At 38.5% G+C, this 25,310-nt stretch overlaps 2 protein-coding genes across 15 annotated transcripts in view; one reads left to right on the top strand and one right to left on the bottom strand.

Moving 5' to 3' along the window:
* ATR (ATR serine/threonine kinase) overlaps positions 1-13,099 on the bottom strand; it is a 36,024-nt gene extending 22,925 nt beyond the window's left edge. The window contains exons 1-17 of the mRNA XM_015276960.4: positions 13,019-13,099; positions 11,608-11,699; positions 10,172-10,315; positions 8,757-9,646; positions 7,864-8,051; positions 6,568-6,762; positions 6,111-6,337; positions 5,144-5,296; positions 4,823-5,021; positions 3,956-4,215; positions 3,368-3,558; positions 3,193-3,293; positions 2,716-2,887; positions 1,944-2,111; positions 962-1,156; positions 679-864; positions 166-258 (exon numbers count right to left, since the gene is read on the bottom strand). Coding sequence (XP_015132446.2) covers positions 166-258; positions 679-864; positions 962-1,156; positions 1,944-2,111; positions 2,716-2,887; positions 3,193-3,293; positions 3,368-3,558; positions 3,956-4,215; positions 4,823-5,021; positions 5,144-5,296; positions 6,111-6,337; positions 6,568-6,762; positions 7,864-8,051; positions 8,757-9,646; positions 10,172-10,315; positions 11,608-11,699; positions 13,019-13,077 — 3,513 coding nt within the window. The 5' untranslated portion in view covers positions 13,078-13,099. The remainder of the gene's footprint in view (positions 1-165; positions 259-678; positions 865-961; positions 1,157-1,943; positions 2,112-2,715; positions 2,888-3,192; positions 3,294-3,367; positions 3,559-3,955; positions 4,216-4,822; positions 5,022-5,143; positions 5,297-6,110; positions 6,338-6,567; positions 6,763-7,863; positions 8,052-8,756; positions 9,647-10,171; positions 10,316-11,607; positions 11,700-13,018) is intronic.
* Positions 13,100-13,442: 343 nt separating this feature from the next.
* Positions 13,443-25,310, top strand: part of PLS1 (plastin 1) — a 38,308-nt gene continuing 26,440 nt past the window's right edge. For 2 of the 14 annotated variants that reach the window (XM_040705483.2, NM_001396115.1), the window contains exons 1-2: positions 13,443-13,571; positions 21,083-21,169. The gene's annotated coding sequence lies outside the window, so the exon portion shown is untranslated. Of the gene's footprint in view, positions 13,636-14,210; positions 15,585-21,082; positions 21,170-22,468; positions 22,595-25,310 lie in introns of those variants that run through there. The other 12 variants (XM_046898335.1, NM_001396116.1, XM_040705484.2 and 9 more) reach the window with 9 other exon arrangements.

Genomic DNA, 25,310 nt, shown 5'->3' on the forward strand with positions numbered 1-25,310 from the left:
AACAACTTACACAAAGTCCAGCCCACAGTGAGATCATCAGTTGTAAAGAATCATGTGTAAACCTCATTTTTTGAACCTTTCTCAACAACTACTCAACCACATAAGCAAGTCTAGAGTATCAAAGTAGTTCTTCTTTGTTTTAATGTTCATATTAATTTTACGTACCATTTTTTTATCCTCAATGCCAACACTGGAACTCAATAACTGCATGTTAAAAAAGGCCAAGATACCAAGCAATTTAGGCTGCAGATAATCAGCCTGTAGAGAGAGGGGAAAAAAAAGTGAAAAAGTGAAAACCAAGTAAAATTACTGTTAACACATTGCTAAATTGCTAAGTTTAAGTAAAGACATGGCAAGTATGAAATGGTAATTCTGACAAATGGAAAGATTCCCAAACATTTATAGTGTTCCTTAAGAAGTAGCAGCGTTCATGAAAGACATCCCTGTTACACTGTGGGGTTTTTTTTAATTTTTTTTTTTTTTACTTAATGCATTCTTGCTGTGTATCTCTGTATTAGACTAACATTCAATATGCAATAACAGCCTTTCCTCTTCACTTCTGTCTCAAATAAGATTTATAAGTGATGCTCAGAAAACACCAAGTTGTCTTCACTCCCAGACTCAATATTAAAAATTTTTACATTAAACAAAACAAAATGAATATGTTGATGTACTTACCATTTGCTCAGATGACGTTATTTCCCTAGGTCCCTGATAGGGATCATCATGAGATGCAAATGAAGCCAATATTGACAAACCATTGAATACTTGCTGATAGTGTTCTCCTATACGTAGCAGTAATTCATTATGCAGTCCTTGGTAGTCCTGTCTCAACAAGCTGCCCAGTTCGATCTCAGTCTCATTCTATAATCAACAAAAAACAGGTCTTACTTTCACCTCAGTGAAATTAGCACATAGAGACAGGGAGCTGTGGACTGTAACAAAGCAAGTATGAGTTTACCTTGAGGTAATGAAGTGCCCGCTCAAGCTCATCCTTAGAACAGGAACAGACCAAATGAGAGAAGATGTACTTGAAGTTGTTGATTAAAATCTCTCTTCGGTTTACGTTCAGCTGTTTTGCTATGGTTCGAATAAGGGTGGAGGCTGCAGGACTGGCCTTGGCTGCAAGGTCAGGCAGCAAAACTTGCAGGGTCCGCTGGTAAATTAAGAACAACGCTTAATTTAACAAATAATAATAATAAATAAAAAAACAAACAGCAAATTAAAACCCAGAATTAAATCAAACCAAATCAAAATAACCCACACATAAAACAAATACAGACAAAATCCCCCTCCAAAAACACCAAATCCAGGTCCTGGTCAACATATATCTACGTTCTTACATACGACCATAGTAATAAAGAACTTGAGATGTAAACATTTAACAAAAAAGCAGTTGAAATGATTGTTTTTACAAAACTGCTTCATCTAACCAGTACTAAAACATTCAAATAAGAAGTGAGATGCTTATCTGAACCTAACATAGCTTCATAGATTGTTTTACTTGTATTTTGTTTGCTGGTAGAAGAGAAATACACAGCAGATATTTATTCAGATCAAGAACATTTATCCACAGAACAATTATTTCCTCATTTGAAACAGGAAAACAGACACTATGCAAACCATGCCTTATAAAGAATCCCTTCCAGTGCAGTAAATCATAAGTGTAGATATACTCAATTAGTAGTCCAGACTATGGACAGTTCATTAAACATCATACTTGAATTAGCTGAGTCATCACTGTATCTCCTTAATAAAACAATTCCTCCATACTTGAGCTCTTAGTTCCAGCAATCCAGAATCGTTCTAAATATAACAAACAGCAACTAGAGAAAAGTTATCAGATCTGTAGCACTCAAAGAGGAATATAGACTAAAGAGAAATCCACAAGCATACAAACACCCCCCCCCCAAAAAAAAAGTAAAAGGGACTAACCAACTTACTGACAAAAAGCGATTTAGATCTGGAAAGTCAAACACATTAGCAATCTCAGACAACATGTCCAGAGCCATTTCTCTCTGGTGAGCAGCTTCTTGTTTGTGCAGCTCATTACCCTGGCATGGAGCACTCAATACTGCCATCTGGCTGGAGTGCAGGGATTCCACTAGAAACTAAGCATGAAGAAACAGATATTAAACATTATTCCCTTCCTTTTCACTGCTTAAGAGTTTCATTCTTCCTATGTATCTGTTTTTCTTTCTCATGTATTGCACATAGATCAAAGATTACTATTTCATGATAGAATCGGATTAATAATGGCATTTCATTTTGCAATCACGGGCACAGATGTTGCACACAATTCAGAAAGAACATTCAAAACCAGAAAAATATGACTTTAATACTTAAAGCAGAATTTCTGTCTTTAGGTAATGTTAAACATGGCATTATTATGCCTGTAACAAAGTTAGATTTAAATTTCAAATTTACATTCTAGCCACCAATGACAATGGTACCATGTAATGCAAGAACATATACAGTTCCTCTATGTCAGCATTAAGGCATCTAGGGAATAAAAGAGAAAAGCAATGCTGGTGAAGGGAGAAGACTAATGACAAGATGAAATATTTCCCATTCTTTCCAGAGTGGGTTTTTTTTTTTTTTTTTTTGAGGTTTCACCTTGTAAAATAGCGTAAGGTTTAACTTTAATAACATTTTCAAAACACACAAAAAGAATTTGAATTGATGTCTTCATAAATCACCAACTCTTATTTTTACCTGACAGATGGGTTTCTTGTACTGACTGAAAAAAGCTTGTAGTTTTATGGACTTAGCTGCTGCCAGGGACCGAATTTCAGTGTATGCTGCTCCAGCCACAGAAGCTGACTTGGACAGCAAACAATGCAACAAATGCAAGAGGGCAAACGGTACCAAATCTCCTTTCGATGCCCTTAAAAAGCAAGCAAATAAAAAGTAATTAGAAAGAAAAGCAGTCATTGCACTAAGAAAATTGCTTAACAATAGGTAATTACTGTAATGCTAAAACAACTCTTCATTGTATATGAATAGCTAGACTGTACCTGCCACAGTACCACAGAAAAAGAACGATGCAAATTTTGTATGCATCAAAAGCTTAATACAGTTGCAAGGGACTCTGGACAAAGGTTGAGCTTGAAATAAGTAAACTTAACAAAAAGTTACTCTGCCTCACAAACTGACAGTACTTTGCATTTTTCAATGTATTCTCAAAATTACCTTCCAATATCTCCTGTTGTGAGAATCAAGGTATCCTTAAGCTCATTATTTCTTGATATTTTGGCATGTGTATACGCTTCTTTCATTCTTGAAACAAAGAGCTAGACCACATGAAAACAAAACATCAGTAAACGAAGTTGGAAAAAAAAACAACAAAAAGTAAATATGAATTCACCTCTTTTATGAATCCTTCTTCAGAGTCTAAGGATTCTAATATGCTCTTTATGCAGTCACTGAAAGCCACGCGTACATCTTTGTCTGGATCTTCCATTAGATTTAATAAAGACCCAATGAGAACCTTCACACTTGACTCATCACTGTTAAAATCCAGATGTTTGCAAAGGTGAGGTATGTTTTCTATAAATGCTATGCAGCATGGGTTGGTGGAAGAAAGAAAAAGATACTTTTAATTAGTTTATTTTTAATTTATTTTTTAAATAAACCAATGATAGAAATAAGCACTGAAGCACATACTTATTTCTGAAAAGACGAAATATTGAGAAACTGAAAAAGTTATTCAAAATTTAGATTTTATCAAGTATTACATTCATAGGTGTGGCCACAAATTAAAATTAACCACAGTAGTTTAAAAGGATTATCATAACAACATCTAACGTCGTCACTGATATCAACTGAAATACAAAATTTCAAGCACCATCTTAGCTAAAGAAAAAGAAACCAACAACGAAACAAAACCACCTACCCAAAGCAATACATATTAAAAAAGGGGAACGTACAGAAACATAGTAAAATAAATTCCTACCTAGTTTTACTGAACTGGACACTTTGTTCTCAAGAAGAATAAGAAATGGCTTAAAAACACAGGCTTGCACACAGCAAGTTTTTTCATGAGCAGAAGTCGCAGTAAGGCCGTTACATAAAATATCACAGGCAGCATGCTTTATAGCAGAGTCTGCTGAAGGAGGCTGTACACAGAATGTACCAGAAAGACAGCAAGATAATTTCCCAACAATAGCAGCACAAGCCTCCTTGACTAGATCAGACTCATCTTGGATTTGGTTTCTGAAATTGACATAAAAACAAAAACATTTTAAAAAATTAAGCAAAATATTAAACACAGAAATTTACATATCTACATTGTCTGAATTCTCTAACTATACTGAGAACATTATAGGACAATTTAAGGATCTGCTTTACTAGATTATATTTGTCCTTTTCAACTAACTTCAAGCTTAGCTTAAATGTCTGAAGCCATACTGGCCATAGTGTTCTTGGAACATTATATATCAACTGAAGACTACAGACAATAGAACAGAAGAGGGCAAGAAGTATATACAAAAAGAAGAGAAACTGGAAAGGTTTTAAAAACATATGTACAAATGCATGTTTTACTGACAAAGACATTCCTTTTCCCCTCGTAAGTTTTAATTTACTGTTTAGAAATAGGGCCTTCAAGTAGCAAAGGAACTTGTATACTGATCTGGTAAGTGAATGCTAGCCTATCTTCATGTATACACAATCTGCTGATATTTCTTATGAGTTCTAAAATCTAAGTCTGCTAGACTCTGGATGAAATACAAATAAACGTTTATTTTAATGCTTATAAGTCATTCCTTATACATGCTGTTTTCTTCATGCATGAAAAGAGAAGAGAGATATTAGTACATACAAAAGAGCCTTTGGAATCGTACTGAAGGACTGCACACTTGGTGGATGAAGCAGGAAAGAGAATCCTTTAACACATGTAGCCCGAATTACTTCATGGGGACTTTGTAGTGCCCAATAGTAAATGGATTTTCGCCAATCCAGATGAATGTTTCTCGGGAAGAGAGACAGAAGGAACACACAACGTGACTGAGTTCGAGGTGCTGAAGAAAAAAACACATTATTTATTGTACGTTATTATAAGTGATTATGAAAGGGCAAAGAAAGCAATTTTACTGCAGTGCAATCATTTCTGAGAGACATTTACATAATTTAACATACTTACAGAAACTCTGAGCAGTTTTTTGACTTAAAACTAGAGGATCGGTCCCAAAAGCAGATGTTTTAAAAGGAGAAACATCAGGATGGCTGCAAATCCAGGGTAGAGACAGCAATCCACACATATTATCAAGAATCTGATGATTCAGTGGAATTTTTACTAGTGAGGGGGTTAAAAAAGAAAAACATCTTTTTTATGTAAGCTGAGTAGATGCTTATGATGTTCTTAATTTACTAGAGAATGTTACTTTTTTTCCTATCAACAAAGAATAGTAATGATACTCTCAAATGTTGACATTCTACGTTTTCTACATATAATAATGTAGTCTTATATCAAAATACAAAACCCTCATGAAACAGCAGCATGTAATACGTGAGCAGGAGAAAACATATAACTTGGGTATCTCTGGATTTGTATGAAGACTTTCAGGTGGACTTTGAGATGGCTAGTAAGCTGAACTCACAATGCCACTTAAACCTTAGAAGACTGTTTTCCATACTCCTAGCTTCTTTAAAAATAAAACACACGAGACAACTGACCACCCTACATGAATTCCTCATATTTTTGGTACTCTGCTAGCATGCCAAGTTTCAATTAAAGCAATCAGAAGCTTTGAAATGTTTGAGTGAAACAGAGGTAATACAGCATGCTGCTCCTGCATGTTTCAAAAGAAAAGTGATAAAGATTACTTTGTTACACATATTCACTTTCTCCATATAGTCTCGTTGAGATGAAATCAAAAGAAGTACAGAGAAACAGACTTGTAAAGCATGTTCAAAAAGTGATGAAAACAAAGCTCTTAAAATAGAAGTTTGTCCCCCTTTTCCTCTTTTCAATTTAAGCTTTTTTTGTACTGAAATTGGAGTTCTAACAAAAAATCTGTTCTTCCAATACATCTACAAGTCAATTCATTCAGATATATTCTTAGCTTAGAAGCCCAACAAAAGATGTGCTAACTTAAAGGATTTCTTACTTTGTGCATACAGCAACGCATCAAAGATTTTCACTGTTCTGTCAATCACTTGTTCTAGGTTAACCATCTTTGTAGCAGCCTCTAACAGGTTCCCACACGCTTTCACTACTCTTGTGATAAAGTCAGAGGAAATCCATGTGAATTGTATATTCTCCACAGAATCCAAGGAGCATGGAGTATTCTTGCATGTGTCAGTGTTACACAGATGAGTTACTTTATGATCTGTACTGTTAAAAATAGAAACCATACAATCAATGCAACAGATTATAAACATTTAATATTATAATGCTTCTCAGAGAAGTTACTATGCTATCATTATGTTACATATGTTATTATACCTCTTCAAGACAAGGAGGACTTGCCCCGGTAAATGGGTAAGTATTAAAGTAATCTACACAAATCGTATTAATAATTACAAAGCACTATTGGTCTCATGGTTTCACCTTGGAAGCTTTACCTGCTAGAATTTGTTGGGGGAGAGCAATGAACTACACACAACGCGGCTAGTTGCAGAATTATGGCAATTCCTTCTGCAGTCTGAAGAACATTCGCCGTCAGACTTTCTTTCTCGAGGACAGATATTAAAGATGCAGCTTTCTTTGTGATGGCATTCCACAGTGTACTCTTCAATTTCATGTTTACCGGGCTAAGTCTGTAATTTGATCATATTGATTACTTTCAAACACAAAGGGCTGTTTTCATTGGTTACTGCCTGCCCCCTACACCACCAGAAAAGAGCAGTCATCACATCAAAAATAGCTAACCCATGTCGGACTACAGGATTAGGAAAATAACAAAGGAAACTTCACTTTAAATAAGTTCTTTGAGAGACTTACATGCTAATTCTAAAATCAAGCATGAAGCAACTGAAACCTATCTGAATAGCTATAAAGGCATAGCCTACAACACCTGTAAAGTCATGATGACCAAGGTGTTTCCTGATGACCAGAACCCTCAGTCCCTGTGCAAGTCTTCCCTGAACCCCTTTCTAGCCACACAAGGGACAAGAAAACATCTGGGAACAACCAACATATATTTAGCAAAAGAAAATAATGCCCAACTAATCTAATTCCTTTCTACAGTGAGAGGTCTCTCTCTCTAGAGGAGAGCTGCTTATTAAGGGGACATGAACTGGATAAGCAAGCAGCTTTCTAGAAAAAGAGTGGATCTGTAGTAAGTTGAACACAAGAGAGCAGTGTGTGTCTGTTGCAAAGAAGGTCAACTTCATACTGGGTTGTATTATCAAGAGAAAAGGCTAACCAAAGTCTTCTCTAGTTGACAGATCACATCTGGAATGCAGCATGCTAGAGCTGGTATTGAGTGCCCAAGTACAAGAAAGAGACCATTATGCTGGAGACATTCCAAGATCATAAAGGAGCTGAAGCACAAAAAAAAAAGGGGGGGGAGGCCAGGAAAACTGAGTTTGTTCATCCCCGAACAACCTGGCTACAAACGCATCCAGGTTGACAAAATAGCTAACTACATTATTCCACCACACTAAGTATCCTCTCAACTTCTCTGTTTTCCGTGTGTATAAATGAAAACAGTACATACTAAAAATAAAAAGACAGATTCCTAACTAAAGCTTCGCTTAAAACTCACTGATTGATTCTAATCCTTCAAAATATCATTGAAACCTTCTCCCAGAGGGACAATCTTTCACCATGACCATTATGAAGTAACTTCTTCCTCAAAGAAAAAAATATTGTTATTCCAAATAACTATAAAAGTGGTTACTGAATGAGTGGCATACAGATCTGGTGCAGGTGATTTCTTTGGATGCTTTGCTGGTAGGCTCAGTCGCCGTCTTTTCTGTGGAACTTCATCACTGCTGCTGCTCCACCCACTGGTATCAGAAGTATCTAACTGGCTCTGATGAAGCTCCTGATAGATTTCTTCTGTTTGTGTTTTTAATACTGTGTAAAGTGGACTCACCAGATACTAGAACATGCAAACAAAAGTACCATGATGTGTGTTATGCGTTGCTTCCCAAATACGCTTTATTACTATTTCTGGCTTAAAATGTCATAATTAAACAATAACATTTAAGGTGTTAAAGACATCTCTGTAAAAGATTTTTAATTACATGATGAAAACTTTCAGAAGTGATGAAGTTTTGTGCATTTCCACCAGAAGGAATGCAGCTTGTTTGGACATCTATTTCCAAGTTCTTCCCATAGTATCTGGCTAGCAAAGTTGTTAAAATACACACAAATTTAAGAGACAACAGATACGATATGCATGGCTGCATGAGTAGACAGAAGACTCAGTGCATCGACACCTCATTATTTTAATATAATCCTGTCTCCTCATCCCCAGTAAGTACAATTAAAAACATTCAGAGAGCAAGAGTAGCTCAGTTGTTTAAGGGAAATTGTACATTAAGCTGCCCTTATTTATGCCTATTCTGTGCCTTATATACAAGTGTACTTAATAGTACACTTGTAAGCAGATTCTTGTGTCTGCACAGCCTTTTCAATAGTTCAATACATCTGAAAAAGATAGGGTCCAACTACATCCAACTAAAGAACTCTAACCTACAAAAAATACATGAAAGAGCTGAGAAACAAGGAAGGTATCAACCTAGCAATAGAATATTTCCTGGATTTTCTTCGCACAGATAAATAATTTTAAAAATTAACCTACCTCTTGTTCTTCCTGAGTTCCAAGCACGCTCACAAAAACTTTGCATATGGTATTGACATGGACTTTTCTTACTTGTAAGGCAGATTCATAGCCAGGCGGAACCAACTCCAGAAAATATTGCAGTATATGGCAAAAAGCAGCTTTCAGCTTTTCGGAACGAAGATGCATAAACATATCTCCTTCAAACAGTGCACAAAGCTTCTCCAGTAGCATATTCAAATAGACAGGTTCAATGTTTTTGTAAGAGTCTGCTTCAAAAGGCATTAATGTTCTCACCAATTGTAAGAACGGTTCTCCGCAGAGTTCCAGTTCTTCAGTATCCATTTCAAGTGCTGAATGTAGAATTCCGAAAAAGACTGTGAAGAAAACACTGGCCAGCTGTTCCGGAGGTCCTCCCAAATGAATTAATTTTATTAAAAAGTTCATTGCTAAAGCTTTAACCTTTGGACAACCATACTCCAACAGGGAGCATCCTATTCCCCAGAGAACAGTATCCTGTCTTACAAAAAATACATCTGCAGCAATATCCATCAGGATAGACAACAATATAACTTCCAGACATTCTACATTGGGCATACCCATCAGGTGCAATGGTGCTAATCTTAAATATGCCACATTGTCACTTGCATTACTTGAAAATCTCTTCACTGTCACTGGCCATACCAGCACATCTCCCCAGAGCTGCTTTTGTGTGTCTCGTTCATGCAGGAAGATTAAATCTTGGAAAAGCTGTAGCAAGTCTCTTGTTAGCGTTTCAAAGATGGAGCAACTTTTCATTTTAAACAGGAAAAGTAAAGAGCAAATGACATCAGAGATGTTCTTGTGCAATGTGATACAGCTTGGAGTTGCAGCAATTCGGAGAAGTCTTGTTATGATCCAATTACTAAATTCTAGGGCAAGAAAAAGAAACAGTACACAGAAGTTCATTAAGATGAAAGCCAAAGCCTCTTAATAAAGGAGTACCTCCTTAAGAGCAAAGTTAATCATCATAGTAAATAAATAAATGCAGTAATGAAATAAAGGAATGTAAGCTTAGTAAGCATAAAGCATTTCTTCAGCAGGAGATCTTGCTGAAAAAGGGGCAAGAAGAAAAAAGACTGGTTTTAGAATAGGTTACTTGAGACATTTTGCTCCATGACAAAAAATCTTCAGGCAACAACTATGTTATGGGATAGCTCATCAATATGAGATTAAGCAACAGTACTGAATAAGGTCAAAGTCTGTTCAGGTAAATATCCATTATCACAGATGCAAACCAAATTACAAGAAAAGAAGTCTATCATAAGATGCATATATGTAATAGTTATCTTCTGAATTTCTCTTCTCTACATTTTTCTTCTTTCGTATGATCCCATTGGCAAAAATAATAAAATTCTGGAAATAGCAATTTCTAATATGGACAACAGCAAGCTCACCAATGCAATTGCACTCTGTTTCCTCTTGACTTCCATCGACATTTACAAACATAAGGGGAGAAGATTTCATGATATGTTGAATAAAATCTAGTAGCATTACAGAACTTGGCTGTGAATCTGATTTCTTAATGAGTTCCAAAGCAACTGTAAAAAAAGAAAAGAAAATTCTTAATTAATATTACAATGATATCAACTTCTGTAATTTTGGTCGTATTCAAAACAAGGAATTCATAGATCTAGTGTATAAAACATTATGATATGGTATCAAACTTGTATAGCTATCAATTCTGAGTATACCTTACTCTTCAATGAAAAAGATTTTATGGTTACTGTAAACCCTGTGCAGGAAGCCAAAAAGTATGAAGAAAAATATAAAATTACTCAGCATATTATCCATTACCACTACCTCCATTAATTTAGTACTACATGTAGCTCTTTGATTATTGAAAAATAGCAGAAAGATGACATTTTAATTTTCAATTGATTCTCTCTAGATAAATGATCTAGAAAATTAAGCATTGTTTAGAAAGCTGCAAGTTATAGTTTGAACATAAGCTTACAGAATCAAAGAACTTAAAGTGCTGCTATACTGCTCTTTTAAAACAGATAACCAAGTCACTTCAGAGTTACCCAGTCTTCACACAGTTACATAAAGAGCACAAGGAGAAAGCTATCTAAAATTTACGTAGGAGTTAAGGAAAAAAGTTACATAGTAAAGATAAAATACTTCCTTATTTAAAACCAATACCTAAAATAGTCTGGCTTTTCATTTTTATTCTTCCCTCTCAGGAACAGAGGAGAATTAACAAATACTTTACCTGAACGGTACCATAATACTTAAAATGATCAATTCACTAGATAAAATCCATCTTAGAGAGACAGCTACATGAAAATATCCCATGGAAACAGTGGATAATAAATATTTCTGTATATATATAATATGATAAAATACAGTTTAACACAGATATTAAAGATCACCTTACAATGAGTCTCCTTAAAGCAAATGTCCAATTCTAAATGCCAGAATTCCAGAGTCTATATTTCACAATTACTCAAAATACTGTTAAACTACTGCAGTAACTGGAACCTTAACATGATTGAAGGACTAATTACCACCCTGAAATTAAAAATCAAGGTTTTTACATCAAAGTGTTTTAATTCTTGAAGACCTTGTGAATATTAAGATCAATGAGCAATCACTTTAGACAAAAAGAATTCTGAGCACTTAGATCCACCTTTTTTTTTTTCCAAATATACATTTGTCTTAAGTTATTTCATAGCAAATATTTAAACACAGAGGTTATTAAAAAAATAGACATAAACAGTACTGCATTCGAGTACTAATCTTTGTTGAAATGAGTTGTAACTGTGGGCCTGTGAATTACTTAAAACATACATCAGGTAATCATTTGAGATACCAGATATGCAATACTCACCCACATCTACATCAGTAAGAATTCTGTCAATGAACTGGCAGAGTATTTGTCTTGGTTTCTGAACAACTATATTGTATTCTTCTGGAGTAGCACTAAAATTAAAAGCATGATATTATATAATACAAAATAATTAATGTCCACCTCAACAACACAGCATTAAATACCAAAACGGATCATTTTCTTTTAGAAGTTTTCAAAAAGAAATGCCACTGGTTTTCTTGTTTTAGTGACCAATGTATTTCAAGCTCTTCTCTTCCCTACTTTTCCTAGGTAAAAAAGCTGTATGAAATGCTGAAAGCCATTTAGCTTTTTTATGCAATTATGTTTGATATACATCACACACAATCCCAATCTCTTAAGGTCACATACTGCTACAAAGCAAAACAGATTTAGTGAAGAAAAATAAAATTAACAGCTTGTTTTTCTTTTGGAATTAACAAAATTATTCAACAGACCAGCAACAGGTACGCAGGCTAAGAGGTGCCAGCAGCACTTCTCAGGTGACTAAGACGTTAGGTCAAAATGTCAATGTATATTCACACCTCCACATCACCTAGTTCCCTAGCACAGAACAAAGCTGCAGTCTTTATAGTGCCATTAAACCTTTGGAGACAAACATTTATTCTCTCTAGGCAAATGGAGAAGATACATGCCCCAGGTGTGAAAAGTTCCAATGCTGCTTTCACCTTAAGCTAGAGCAGCTCCAGTCAACTGAGCTGGACAACAGCAATTTCCCATCTGTGAGTATGTGTGTAGTAAATAACTGCAGTACCTAGAAGCCTCAGGTATGTACTTTTATTCCACCTTACACAATGCAGATTGCAACCAGAGTAGGGACCATGAATGGCTCCAGAGAAGCCATACTGGTTGGATACCTAGCACACTTGTGAGAAACTTGTATGTTCATCCATCTAATACTATAAACAATCTAGCTTTCTTAGAAGCTCAACAGTGAACCAAAGTAGTAATTTGCATGTGTTTTACAAGTACACCACGGAAGATCAATTTTGCTTAGTGCATTGCCTCAAGAAGCAAAGAACGCAAGCTTCAGCTCCTTCCCCCCCCTCAGTGTGGCATTTATGTAATGGTACTGGTGCTACTTTCAGGTGGAGATGCTTTAACTGTCAGGAAAACCTCGCCGTAAGCATTACGGAGGGCTCCGGCACACCGAGCGCTGTGCCACAGCAAATCCCCCTACCGCTGCCCCCAAGCACAGCCCAGGAGGGAGGCAGGGCCCCAGGCAGGCAGTAGGGGCGAGGAAACGACAGAAGACGACGACGTGGGCGCAGCCCCAGAGCCCTCACGGAGTGGCGGGGAAGAACCCTGCCTCGCCCGCCCGCCCCCCCGCCCCCCCCCCCCAGAACCAGGCCTTCCCCTGAGATCCCCGCGCCTGTGAGCGGGCCGGGCCTACCTAGCGAGCTCCCGCAGCGCGGGGATCATAGAGGCCATCTCCAGGCCCTGCTCGGCCATAGCTCCGGCTTTGAACCGCACCGCCGAGGCGGGAAGTGCGGGAAGGGCGGGAAAGGCGGGACGGCGGCCAGCAGGGCCCAAACCTTCTCCGTCAAACGCACGGTGCTCCTCAGCGCCACCCCGAGGCTCAACGGCATTTAATCGCCTCACCCCCAGGCTGCACCCCACCAACCCCAAAGCCTAGCTAGGCTACCCATAACACTACTACTCTCAAGCAAACGAACCCCTGCTGCACACCCCCCACCACACACTGCCGCAACGCGGCATCGACCCCTACGCCCCATATCTCCTCCGGCGGGCGGTGCCCGGCAGCGGCCCCGCCCCTCCGCCCCGCTATTGGACGCCCTCCCTCCCCGCCTTGCCCTGTGAGCAACAGGTGGTTGTGCTGAGGGAGGCGGCAGCTGTAGGTGAGTAGCGGGGCGTTTGTCTGTGTGCGTGGGCGCGGCGCGGGACCTGCTGCTCACCACACCTGACGGCAGCGGTGGGGAGTGTGCGTAAGATGCTGTTAGCTATTACTTCTAGCGTTCGTTGCTCTCTGTGTGTGGTCTTTTGAAAGCGGTGCGGTATCTTGGGGCTGTGGGTCCTTCGTGTGCTCCGTGGGTCGCGTGTGGGGCTGTGAGAAGGGCAGCCCGAGCGGACTTGGGAGAAGCCCCGTCCTTTTCTGTGGGCTATTCCCGTTCTCTACGCGTGTGTCGGCTTTGCCCTTCGTTGCTTTCAGGCTGAAATAAAATCCTCTCAGACGCGTCTGGTCCTGGGATGCGTCTGAGCCTTGTGTGTGGAAGGGTTTGGGAAGCTGTTTGTGTGTGTTGTGGTTATGATTTGTTACTGGTGGGTGCCTTTATGGAACCTATTGCTAATGAACTTTTTCTTAAATAAACAGTAGTTTTTAACCTGAAAAAAATATGCAGGTTATTTTGTAAAACCTCTCTGAAGATGTTTCTAAGGCAGCTAACATAAAGAGGACCTACTTGGAATGCTTTAAGAAACAGTACAGAATGTATTTGAGTTTTATCTTTGTTTTCCAACAAATATTTTTTCTTCATGAAGTTCTGGGAGCAGCTGCTAGCCAGGAAGCAAATGCTCCTCAGCTGTGTGTGCTCTGGTAAAAGGAGCAGCAATGGCCCAGGAGGACCGGGCACGTCTGGGTTTTGTTGCTGGTTTTATTTGGAACTGAGAGTTTCCTACCTAGTTTAAATAAGAAACCTTTGTGTTGATACTCTGAAAATAGCTTTCTGAATAGCTGCTTCCAAGTTTGAGATAGCTATGATGTGAAGAAAGGTGTGAACTGCACTGCTTCTTAATTTGCTGAATTAAATCCCAGTGATAGCACAGCTGATAAACTTAAGAAAGATAGCAAAGTGCCTGTTTGGATGGTAGAGGAACCTGGGCAGGGTATGTTCCTTCAGATTTAAATCTAAAGAAATAATATGATAAACTTACTGACCTGCATAGTGGCATTTCTTTGTTCGTAAAGCTTAATTTGGGTACATGTGGTGCTTAATGAAAAAACTAAAAATAATTTTGTCTTTAAGTGTTCTGGGTTGTCATTGGGATATTACTAATGTAGGTATTGTGACAGCATTTCCATTTGTCGTAGGTAGAATGCTATATAAATTAATGGTGCAGTTTTCTCCAGCATTTACCAAAGTGGTAATTCAGACTTCTTTCTTCCCAGTTGCAGTAAGTGTTCAGCAATTCCCTAAAGAGAAATCTCTGTTTCTCTCAGACCCACTCCAATGAGAGATGAGCTTTTGCTTATTCCCAGTTACACAGTTCCATTGGCTGCTTTTTGACAAATATTGTCAGGTTTCTCCTTCTGACCCACTTGTTGTGGACACTGGAGAGTCTTAAAAGACCAACTGTGTTGTGCAGTAAAGATGTAAGAAGTCTTCTGGGTGTACCCTATGAGATACGCTGCTAGGTATTAGCGTAACCTAGCAATCTCCAACCCCCTGAATACTCAACCTTCCTCCTCACTTTGCTGGAGCACACAGTGAGTAGCTCAAACTCTTAGTTCATCTTCCTTATCCCATTATTGTGCTTATGTCGTCTTTGCTCTCAGGTGAAGTGGAAGGTGTTTTTTTTCAGCAGCAGAGTGATTCACTACTATTGAAAACTGTGCCTTTTAGACCATTCTGTGCCTTCTCTTTCAATGTAGCATTCATGTTGGTGAAATGAGCTTTAGGCGTGCTGAGCTTGCAGCTTGCAGAACTCAGGGAATCCATGCAGGAAGGTAGAGTTAACTATTGAACCAGTGTGTGTGACACTGACAAGCTTCATGCCCAGCTGACTTCCCCTCACCCTTGGACTGCCCTGTCACTTGTTAGTTGCATGGTACTTCCACACCCAGGCTTCTTTTTGGTTTTTGTTTTCAATTTATCAGGTCCCTCTCTAGGTTACTGCGGCATCTTAGTTTAAGACACCAAGTGATGCTGACTTTGCCTTGGAGCGGCTGATCCCAGAGCACAAAAGCATGCACTTTCATTCCTTCTGTTAATCAAACTCCGGTATATGTTTACAGTTCATCTTGGGGCTTATCTCTGCGTATGTATGAGATGTTTCTAATGCTGTTATAAGGATTGCAATTAAATCTCAACTGTCTCTTGCAGACCGATATAAGTGATTATGTTAAGGGTTTTAAACACCCTTAACTCACATTTAATGCTGCCTGCATGAACTGTGAAACTTGAACAGTACTCAGGCTGTGTGTGGTGGTCAGAGGAAATGTGGCAAGCTGTGCGCTGAGTTCCTCTTGAGCTGGGCTGAGTGGTTTCGTGCAATATCAAGGTGTGCTCATGGCTTATCGCATGTGTGGCTGCTGTAATTGCACCTGACTGTATGATTACTTGAAGACAGATTTCCATATATAGTCATGGAGGTGGTTGTCAGAGTGGATGGCTGACCTTTGAACATATTGCCTTGTTTTTGCACACCATAAAAATGAGTGTTTCTGGAAAGCTTTGCTTTTAATATGTGCCTGTGCAGTACAATCAACTTGTCTAGAGTGAAGGGGCACAGGTTAGAAATATATCCAGGCCTCAATACTGATGTGACAACTTCTTATTTGAAAAAAGAATTGCAATAGCAAATGCTGCTAAGGACTAGGCTGGACAGATTCTAGTCCTGCAAGCATTTGTTGTGGTGTGGATAAATGTCCTTATGTACTTAAGACTGTTAGTGTAGCAAAATTAAACACTGGTTTAATTTCGAGAGAATATGTTATACATTCTTTGGTAATCTGGTCATATAACAAAGCAGCAATGACTGTGCTTTTCCATTATGTGCAACCACCACTGCTGCTAGAAGCTAGCTGCATGTATATCTGTTACTTATATCTTGCTTAGTAGTGGAAAAGCATTATTCTTGGTGTTAGCAACTGTGAGGAAATTCATGGGAATGTGTTTATTCCTGTAGCAGTGTTATAACATTGAGACTCTGGGATCCAATAGTAGTTGAATGAAAGCAAGATACCTGGAATTCACTTCTGGAGGGCAAAATTTGCAGAATCTTAAATGCTATTAAAAAAAAAAACAAAAAAAAAAAACCCCGAATGAGAGAATGTAACTGCTGGAATAATTTCGTGGGAATTTTTTTCTGTGGTTTAATTGCCTGTGCAAGTTAAATTCTTTACATGTGTAGCTCTAGTGATGCTTAAAAATGCTTCAGTAGTGTGCAAAAATCCATACTAGGCATGCTAGGAGGAAACTGCAGTGGTTTAATTTGAAGTGTAGTTTAAACTAAATTTGTGTGAGAATATTGGCATTCAGCAGTACCGTGGACAGCTTTTGTCAACTTTCAGCAATTATTTTTCCATAACTTGGTACAGAAACGAACAGAATGGAAAGGGGGTGAAGGGGAGTCACCCTTCTTTACTTTAACTGTCTTTATTATTTTTGAAGTCAAATAACTGATGCCTATGTATCTTGGAACGTTGTTCCTTTCGGAGAAGTTTATGTTCCTTGCTGTGTACTGTAGCACTTAGAGCTTTTGCTGCTCTGTGGGTCAACAGAATGGACAAGCGTTTGGCAGCATGTAATATGGAAACATCTAAACCAAAAACGCTGTACCAGTTACTCTTATGTTCAGTGCTTCATGTACATTTACAATGTGTAACATTTGTCTCCCATTTTACTGCAGTTAGCTAAAATACTTTCATGGCATACACCAGGATGTGTGGAATGCTTCATTTCTGTGATAGCTTTCCCAAGGAAACTCTAAAAAATTGCTCTGTCTGTGTAAATGGATTAAACAAATGTGGAACAGGAGTATGGTGAGTAAAAGGATCTGACCCTAGCAAACAGGATTATGGCTGCAGAAGGCTCTATTGCGCTGTGCTGGACAATAAGGAAACAATTGAGGGTAAATGTAGTGCTGGAAATGATACTTACCTAAGTGACTCCAGCTGCTATGGCTAAGCAGTACCTCTCATCTAAAAATTACTTTTGAAGGTATTATGTGTAGGATGTCATATCGTGGACTAATTTCAGCAGTGATATTCAGTGAATGAACAGTTGACTGATGGTTGCAGGGTAGTATGCAAAGGGTATTAACAAGAAAGCCAACAAACTATGGTTAGTCAGACCGAGTTAAATAGGGATCAAGGGTTCTAGGTTACTGGTAAAACCAGTTCTGTATTGTAGTCATGTTCTATCACTTATTAAGGAGCATTTAATCATCACTGTTGCTATGCATTTAAAGAACGGATGCAAAATTAAATGGCAAGGGTGACTTCTCTGTTATCCAGTGGATTGTGTTTGTGATAAAATGGCTAATTACATGACTCCAGCTTTGATTCATACTAAATGTCACTTAAGACCTCGTTACATACCTTATTTGTTTCATTTCATCTAAAAGTAAATTAGTAGATGAATTTCTGGATGGTGTTGGATGTGTGTGTTTGATTAGTGCTATTATTTCAGGTTTCTGAGGAGAATTAAGGCAGTACCTCACAGCAGCTCATCAGTGAGACTGGTATTGCTCAGCCTCAGTAAATAATGCATGCAGCAGATTGTGTGCTTGTACATGCATGCTTTTGGTGGGAAAGGGATTATCAACCTACTTATGGGGTCCCCTTGGAGATATGTTGTTAATAACAACAGATAGCAAAAAAGTGCTGGATCCAGTATAGTCCAATTTTATTGGCTGAAAATGTATTATCTCTTCATTTTGTTAATAATCCTTCACACATTTCAGAATGTACTGTTAAAATTAGTGATACAGAGTCAATGCTTGCATCATATTCTCAGAAGGAAGCATATTTTGGGCTAAACAAGATTTGATGTGAACAGGAAAACTGCATTCATCTTTTTGTACGTGTGTCATGCTCTTACTCTTTTTATCATCAAACAGTACTGATGGATCAGTAACAACTTTTCTGCTCAGTGTATTTTTTCATTTGTCTTCTTTTTACGAAGTAAATTAATTAAGATAAAGGCACTTAAACCCAGGAGGATTAATCCACATCAGCTAATCCTTTCTCAACAAACGAAGCATATGTTGCACGAGCAATTGGGTATTGCTGTAGTCTGTGCACCCCAGAAGTGCTTGGTCAGGTGTTACCAAGAGTGGTGTGGCTTCCAGCTGGACTCCTCAGCCACAGGACAGAGTGGTGGGAGAGCAGGAAGGCTTCTCCCTCAGTATGTGAATGAGAAGTAACAACAGTAAATATTTCTGTGTCATGTTTTGCAATTTCAAAGTAGGTTTTAAGGATAGATTTCTATTTAATGTTGGAGCGTTAATTTGGGGGAGCTTAAAACAAATGAGTTATTGTCATGAGCTCATGCTGTGCAGTGTGCCAGTGAACAACATGATAGGCTTGTACAGCGTTTGCGAGGGTCAAGGGGAGGAGAAGCTGCTCAATGCAGATTTGTAGCTAATTTTAAATCCTGGATGTTTGCTTATTTAGCTAAAATATGGATAAAATAAAAATTATATCTTGAAAGCTCTTTTCTAGAGATGTGTGTTTCCACTGTAAAAGAACTGATCACGAGGCAATGTATCTGAGTGTTGATCACAATTAAGTTTTTAGCTAATATTTTCATTTCTGAATGTGTGGAAATTTGCTCTCCTTGTGCTAACAAGTGTTGCGATGAAAGAAATGTTAAAAATTTTACTTGGAAAGCATCAATAGCAGTTTGAAAAGACTGAACCGTTATCTGACAGCTTTGGAAAACAGTGCAGCATTCAGTTGTTACTGCTGGACAGTAATTTAAAATGCCTAACAACCTAATTATGAACGCATAGGTGGGTGTTAATTTTGTGTTCTGCTGTATGAGGTAAATGGTACATACTTAAAGGATTGCGAAGGCTTTTATCTGTCTGTTAATTGTATCCTACATTAAACTGGAATGGGGAAGGTGTTAGAATTTTTCTTGTTCCTGTTGGATTTCCATGGAGCCTGTTGTCTTGCCAACCTTGGGTTAATGTAGGCTTCCACACAATACCCTATGTGACTTGTAAGTCAGAGACAAACTTTCTTCCATATTACAGAAATACGATAGCAAATACCAGGAGGAGAGCCTGGAAAATAAGGTTAGAGGAGTGCTCAGTGGGAAAAGTGGTGTCCTACCAACCTTTTCCTTTCTCACACACCCATCCTAGCAAAACTGGCCAGGTTGGAAAAGCACTCTTAATCCTGAGAAGTGGATAGGTACCTTTAATTAAAAAAAAAAAAAGTCAAGCATTTGCTCTGAAATACAGATGCATCTTGCAGTTAGGTTTGTTCAACTTGGGTTACAGGTAGGTGCTTGGGAGTGCTTGCTTATGTTGACAGCCAAAACTATTGAAAAACAATTGGGGAATTTGTCTAAGCCCAAGAAAAAGAAGTTTTTACCTGAGCATCAAATTTTTATTCTTAAATCAGAACTCACCTAACAATATGAGTCTTATGGCTTTGGTTCTGAATAATTTAGTTACACGTACTTTGCAGAGAAATATCTTTCTTTTTCTCCCCCAAATGTGATTTAAAATGACAGTTGTATGTTTTCTTCTGGCCTAATTAAAAACAACAGTAAGAGAACAAACTTTCTGTGCTTTGGATACTCTTCTAGTTGAGAAGCAAATACAAAACTCTGTGCAGGTCTGGTCACTCTGTTTTTTGGCTTTGCTCCTTATATCCCCTGCACTTCAGCAGCATAGCTCTGTAAGACTGTGAGCTCACAGATGGACAGCACTTACGCATCCGTGGCCTCTGCAGCAACTGGGAGGCTTTAAATGGCTGCCGGCTGCTTTTGCCACATACTGCGGAAGACCCTCCTTTTCTCTCCAGCTTGGCCAATGATGAAAGAAAAGCAAAAATAACCTATGAATTTTCCATGACAGAAAATCCTGGCGTGGTTGTAGTGTAGTAGCTGATCAGTCTAATCTTCTAATAATCTTTTGAACCATGTAGAGTTGAACAAGGAATTAGCGGGTAACAGAGAGCTGTTTTGCCCTCTGACAATTAATGAAAACTCCAAATATTCTAGAAACACAGAATAGTTGGGTGCTGTTTAGTGACTGCAATTAACTGGCATCTAAAACACTCTAGGATGGAAATGGAATTGCTGAGGAGAATGAATGTGCATTTGTTGTTACTCTTAATGATCTTCACACGATTAACTTCTGGGGTGACCTTAAGACTAAGTTCATTAGTAAGAGTTAGCCAGCGTCTCTCTGCTGGGTTTCTGGTATTTGTAGCGGCTGAAGGGTTCTGCTGCAGAGCCTGGCAGGGTGCATGCTGAGAGATAAAGGCAGCAGCTTTCTATAGGGTGCTGCGGCTGCACCGTTTTAAGATCTCCTCACCTTCTGCCTCTTGGGCTGTTTGTTCATTGGTAGATCTGTTCATAAGTTTGCATTATAAATTAGGTGCTAACTCAACGTTATTTTAACACTTGGAGAAGAGGAAAAATGATCCATAATGTTCCAGCTGACCTGAGAAAAAGATGTGTTGCTTTAAGTTATGATTAGTGGGGAAGAAGAAATTAGTAAATCACAATGAGCCTCTTATATTTCACCTCTTAAACAGCACCAAGTCTTGAAGAAACAGAGGCTTGGGAACACTGGCAGCCTTGTAAGAGACATCGTGAACTATTACAAGATTTAACAGCTGAAGGTGAGTACATGTTGATGTAGCTATTGGAATGCCAAAACTAGCAAACTTTGTCAAACTGAGGCATGTAATGTGGGAAACTGGAACATAATATTAGTGAAAGGATATTGCCTGTGAAACCGAGAGTGACAATTGCTGTGCTAGAAACTGGTATGTAGCACAGAAAAACTGTGCTACTTGTTACATTTTAATGTTTCTGACTACCTTTACTTCCTCACTATAAATGCTGGGTGTCACACTGAAGTTGCAACTGATTGCCTATAGCAGTACTATCCCTTTCAGAAGGGTAATACTTCAATTGTAATTTAAAGGGAGACTGCAAGACCGAGCCAGTGACTTCCACAGTATATTTTTCTCGTATTTTCTCAATATATTTATCATATTTTGATGGGGCTTTTTAGTACTCCACCTGTTTCCATGGAACGAGCCTCTCGTCAACACATGGTGAGTTCTGAGCACAGGTTTGGCTGCCTGCATAGACAAAGGTCTTACTGATACAATTGTTTCAGTAAGAGTTTCAGCTTTAGTTTCCTAGACAAGATGTGTATTGCAGAATATTTATGCAGTAATTTTCTTTAAAATACTGCTGTTTTTTAGTCCCATGTTAGCAAAAACTGTATGTGTGTAAACCTAGCATGTAAAGAAGAGATTAAGTATCACTAACTGGTATATGTTTAAACTCTCTTCCTTTTGCTGTTGTAAACTTGATATGTCATGTCAGCCAAGGCACAAGAGAATACCTGCAGGATGGAGTGCCTGAATTGCCTTGCTTTGTTAGCGTAGCCTCTCCATTTATATTTCAGTGAGGTTTGCTTCAGGGAAATGTAATGGTTAAACCAAATTTGGATTTTTGAAAAGCATATCTATTTATCATAGCTGCGAATGGCAATCAAATGGGCTTAATCACAAACTGCTTCCTAATTTTTTGCCAAATTTTCTGTGTTAATGATGGATGCTTTGCATCTACCATGCATGTGCATGGAAAAGCTGCTGTGCTACTTTGATGCATCTGGCCAAAGTGTCCGTGCTGGGCAGTGTGTGGATTTGCACCCTGAGCTGTGGGACTGTTGCTAGCTCAGCCCACAGTGTTTTCTTGCTCTTGGTGGCACCACCTGAGGTACCAGCTTCCCTCTCCAAGAGTCATTTTTGCCTTTCTGTTAATTACTGCAGCATTTTTTTTTCCTCCCTTCTGTTGGATGTGCTTTTTGAGTTCTCAGCATAACCCCTGTTCTCCCTGGTTCGCAGAGGACTACACAGACATTCTTACCACATGCTGTGTCATTTTGTTAATCTCCTAATTAGAAATTCTGGCCTTCTGGAGATGTGCATTTGCCTGGCAGATTACTGGGTGGGTGCTCTGAGGAGTGCTGTGCAAGCGGAGATGTTCACATGGTGGAAGACAATGAGTACAGGGATGAGGCCAGTGAGGTAAGATGTGGGGGTGTAGGAAGAGCTGGAGAAGTACAGTGACTGGGGCCTGCAGTAAGGTGGGCCTGGCACGTCTGTGTGCTGGAATCCAGGTGAGTAGTCAGCATGGGACATAGGTTTCAGTATAATAAAGTAGTTTTTGGAGAGAATCCAATGATCTTATCTATGTGGTGGATGGTATCACAGGAGATAACAGTAAAAGTCATATGAAGTGCAATAATAAATTAAATTGATTGAACTTCTCGTAAGATACATATGTGTTTTCTGTTCAGGAATCAGTCTGATGCTTTCTTGGGCCAGTGTAAATATTACTGTGGTTATGCTTTGTAAACAGCTTAATGGTGGTGCTGATAGTGAGGCAGTTTCTTCCACCAAGTCACCTTAATCTACTTTGACCCACATGCAAACTGTTACTGCCCTGCTAATTAACTTGAAGCTAGCTCTGCAGTCATGGATTACTTTAAATACAGGCATTGCTGCCTGTAAAATACAGAAACAAGTTTTTAGCTTTTTAAACAGTGCCTCTAAGTGTTTAATTTGTATTTTAAAAAAGCAAACAAATCTTCATACTCTTGGATAAAAAGATGAGCTAAATGGGGGTAGCTCCACTTCTGCTAATGTTATTTTGAGTTACAGTGGACAGAATTAGCAGTGTTCTAATGATTCCTAAACAAAAAGATGCTCTTTTGCATGAGGTCCTATTTGCTAGGGGATTTGCCTAGTCCCAGTTTTCTAGATGGAATTTTTGCCCATTCTTCCCTGTCCCTTTTTATAGTTGTGGCATGCAGATTTTATCAGTGGGTGCAAGTGTTGTATCTGAAAATCCTAATATCTATTTGAAAATGCAATATTGCATGTCTATGATTTTTCCATGTGTATAATTAACTATGTAACTCAAGCCTTGAGATACAATAGTGTTTTCACTAACAGTGGCACACCAATAGCAGCAGTAAATAAGAACTGATTCCTTTTCTCTTGGCAGGGGGAGGGGGAAGATCACTAGAAGCGTGTAGCCTAAGCACAATTCTTTTCAGTAGCTTGATTTATTTATGGTGTGATTGTCAGAGGTTCTGAAAATCGGCAAATTCAGCTGATAGCAGTTGTAGTTGCTGGTATTTCCAAGCCTGAACAACTTGTCCTTAGTAACTGTGGTACCTCTGTTGTGGGTGATACCTGATAGGGTGCATTGTGATCCTCTGGAAGACTTTCCCTAAGCGCATGTGGCAGTAACTGATCTTTAGACCAACTGTGAGGCTCAGATAGGGTGTTTCAGAGCTTGAAGCTGTACACCAGAGGCACATTTTTTTGTATCTTGTAAAGCCATGAAGACACTTAACCTTGCATACCTCTAGCTCGGTGTCCAAACTTCATCTGGAAATAGAAGAATCAAACGTCTGAAAAGGGCAAAATAGAGCTATCCTTTTCTTCTGCAGATTCTAGCAACTCTGTTCTTGTTTTTTTGATTTCATTTTCTTGAGAACATAAGCTTATTTATAAGACCTAAAAATATTCTTAGTGAAAGCAGTATCTTATTAGTGGATAGTTGCAATGTTTATGTGAAATATCAACTCTTAGTCTTCTGTAATCATTTCCCAATCAAATATTTATGTTGCTGAGGAATGAAGCAAATATGTAAAAAAAATATTTGAAACTGAGCATGAGGGAAGCTTAGATAACACAAAAGATAACTGAGATTTATGGTTTGAGTGCATTCAAGTTCCCACAGTGCTTTCATTTTCCTTATGTACATGTGCTTGTCCTGGCAAAACCTGAATACTGTGTGCGTGCGAAAGTTAATGAACTTTCACCAAGACAAAGGTTATGTGTAATAAATCTCAGAGTAAGTGGCACTTCAGCAGAGTCACTGTGTCCAACCTTTAGTTTGGATCAGAGTTCTTTGAGTTTAACTGTGTCAGAGATTCTGCACCGAATTTATTGTGATGTCCCTTCACTTTTTGCTTATTGTTACATACTGTGATATGTTACATACAGTTACATACTGTTACTGTACTGTGATTCCCTTCATTCTAATTCATTGGAAAGCTGATGTATTTACATCACATAGGACATGCAGACAGCTGAGAATTCCTAATCTGGAAGTTTTGATAAAAATCAAATGTGAAGTGCAGTGCCTGTATCTTCTAAAAACTGTGACTTTGCTTCAGGTGAGGGGATGTCTTCTTTTGGAAGACAATCTATTTCTGTATTCTGAAAGACAGAAGTGTTGCCTCTTTTCAAAGGACCTTTGGAAAATCTTTTTTTTTTGTATTTCCTGTCAATCCTGACACACTCATTTTCAAGTACTAAACAAAAACTTCTTGTTTGCTTAGAAGCAAAGCTGTGCATGTATATGTTTTTTCATGACCTGGAGATGGCTTATTAGCAGGTAGGGAGCCCAGGATGCACTCCATTGCAGATACACAGATTCAACTTCCTTACTGTTCTATGCTATTTGTACTCCAACTGAAACTAGCATGTTGTCAATGATTGTATGTTATAAACACGAGGAAATACTGTTAGCAACTAGTGTAACATCAGCAAATCCTTGTTGATGTGCACACAACTCTGTGGGGCCAGCAGTGTTGATCTGTATTATTTCAGTATCCCAGTTTCACAGAGTTTTTAGATTTGCTGTTGAGGATGATGTGCTCCTTAAAAGCACAGTTTTCTGGAGTTAAGCAGCTGATGTGAGGAAAAGGCAGAGTGTTGGACTGTG

Source organism: Gallus gallus, chromosome 9 (assembly GCF_016699485.2).
Source record: "Gallus gallus isolate bGalGal1 chromosome 9, bGalGal1.mat.broiler.GRCg7b, whole genome shotgun sequence".
Taxonomy (NCBI): Eukaryota; Metazoa; Chordata; class Aves; order Galliformes; family Phasianidae; genus Gallus; species Gallus gallus.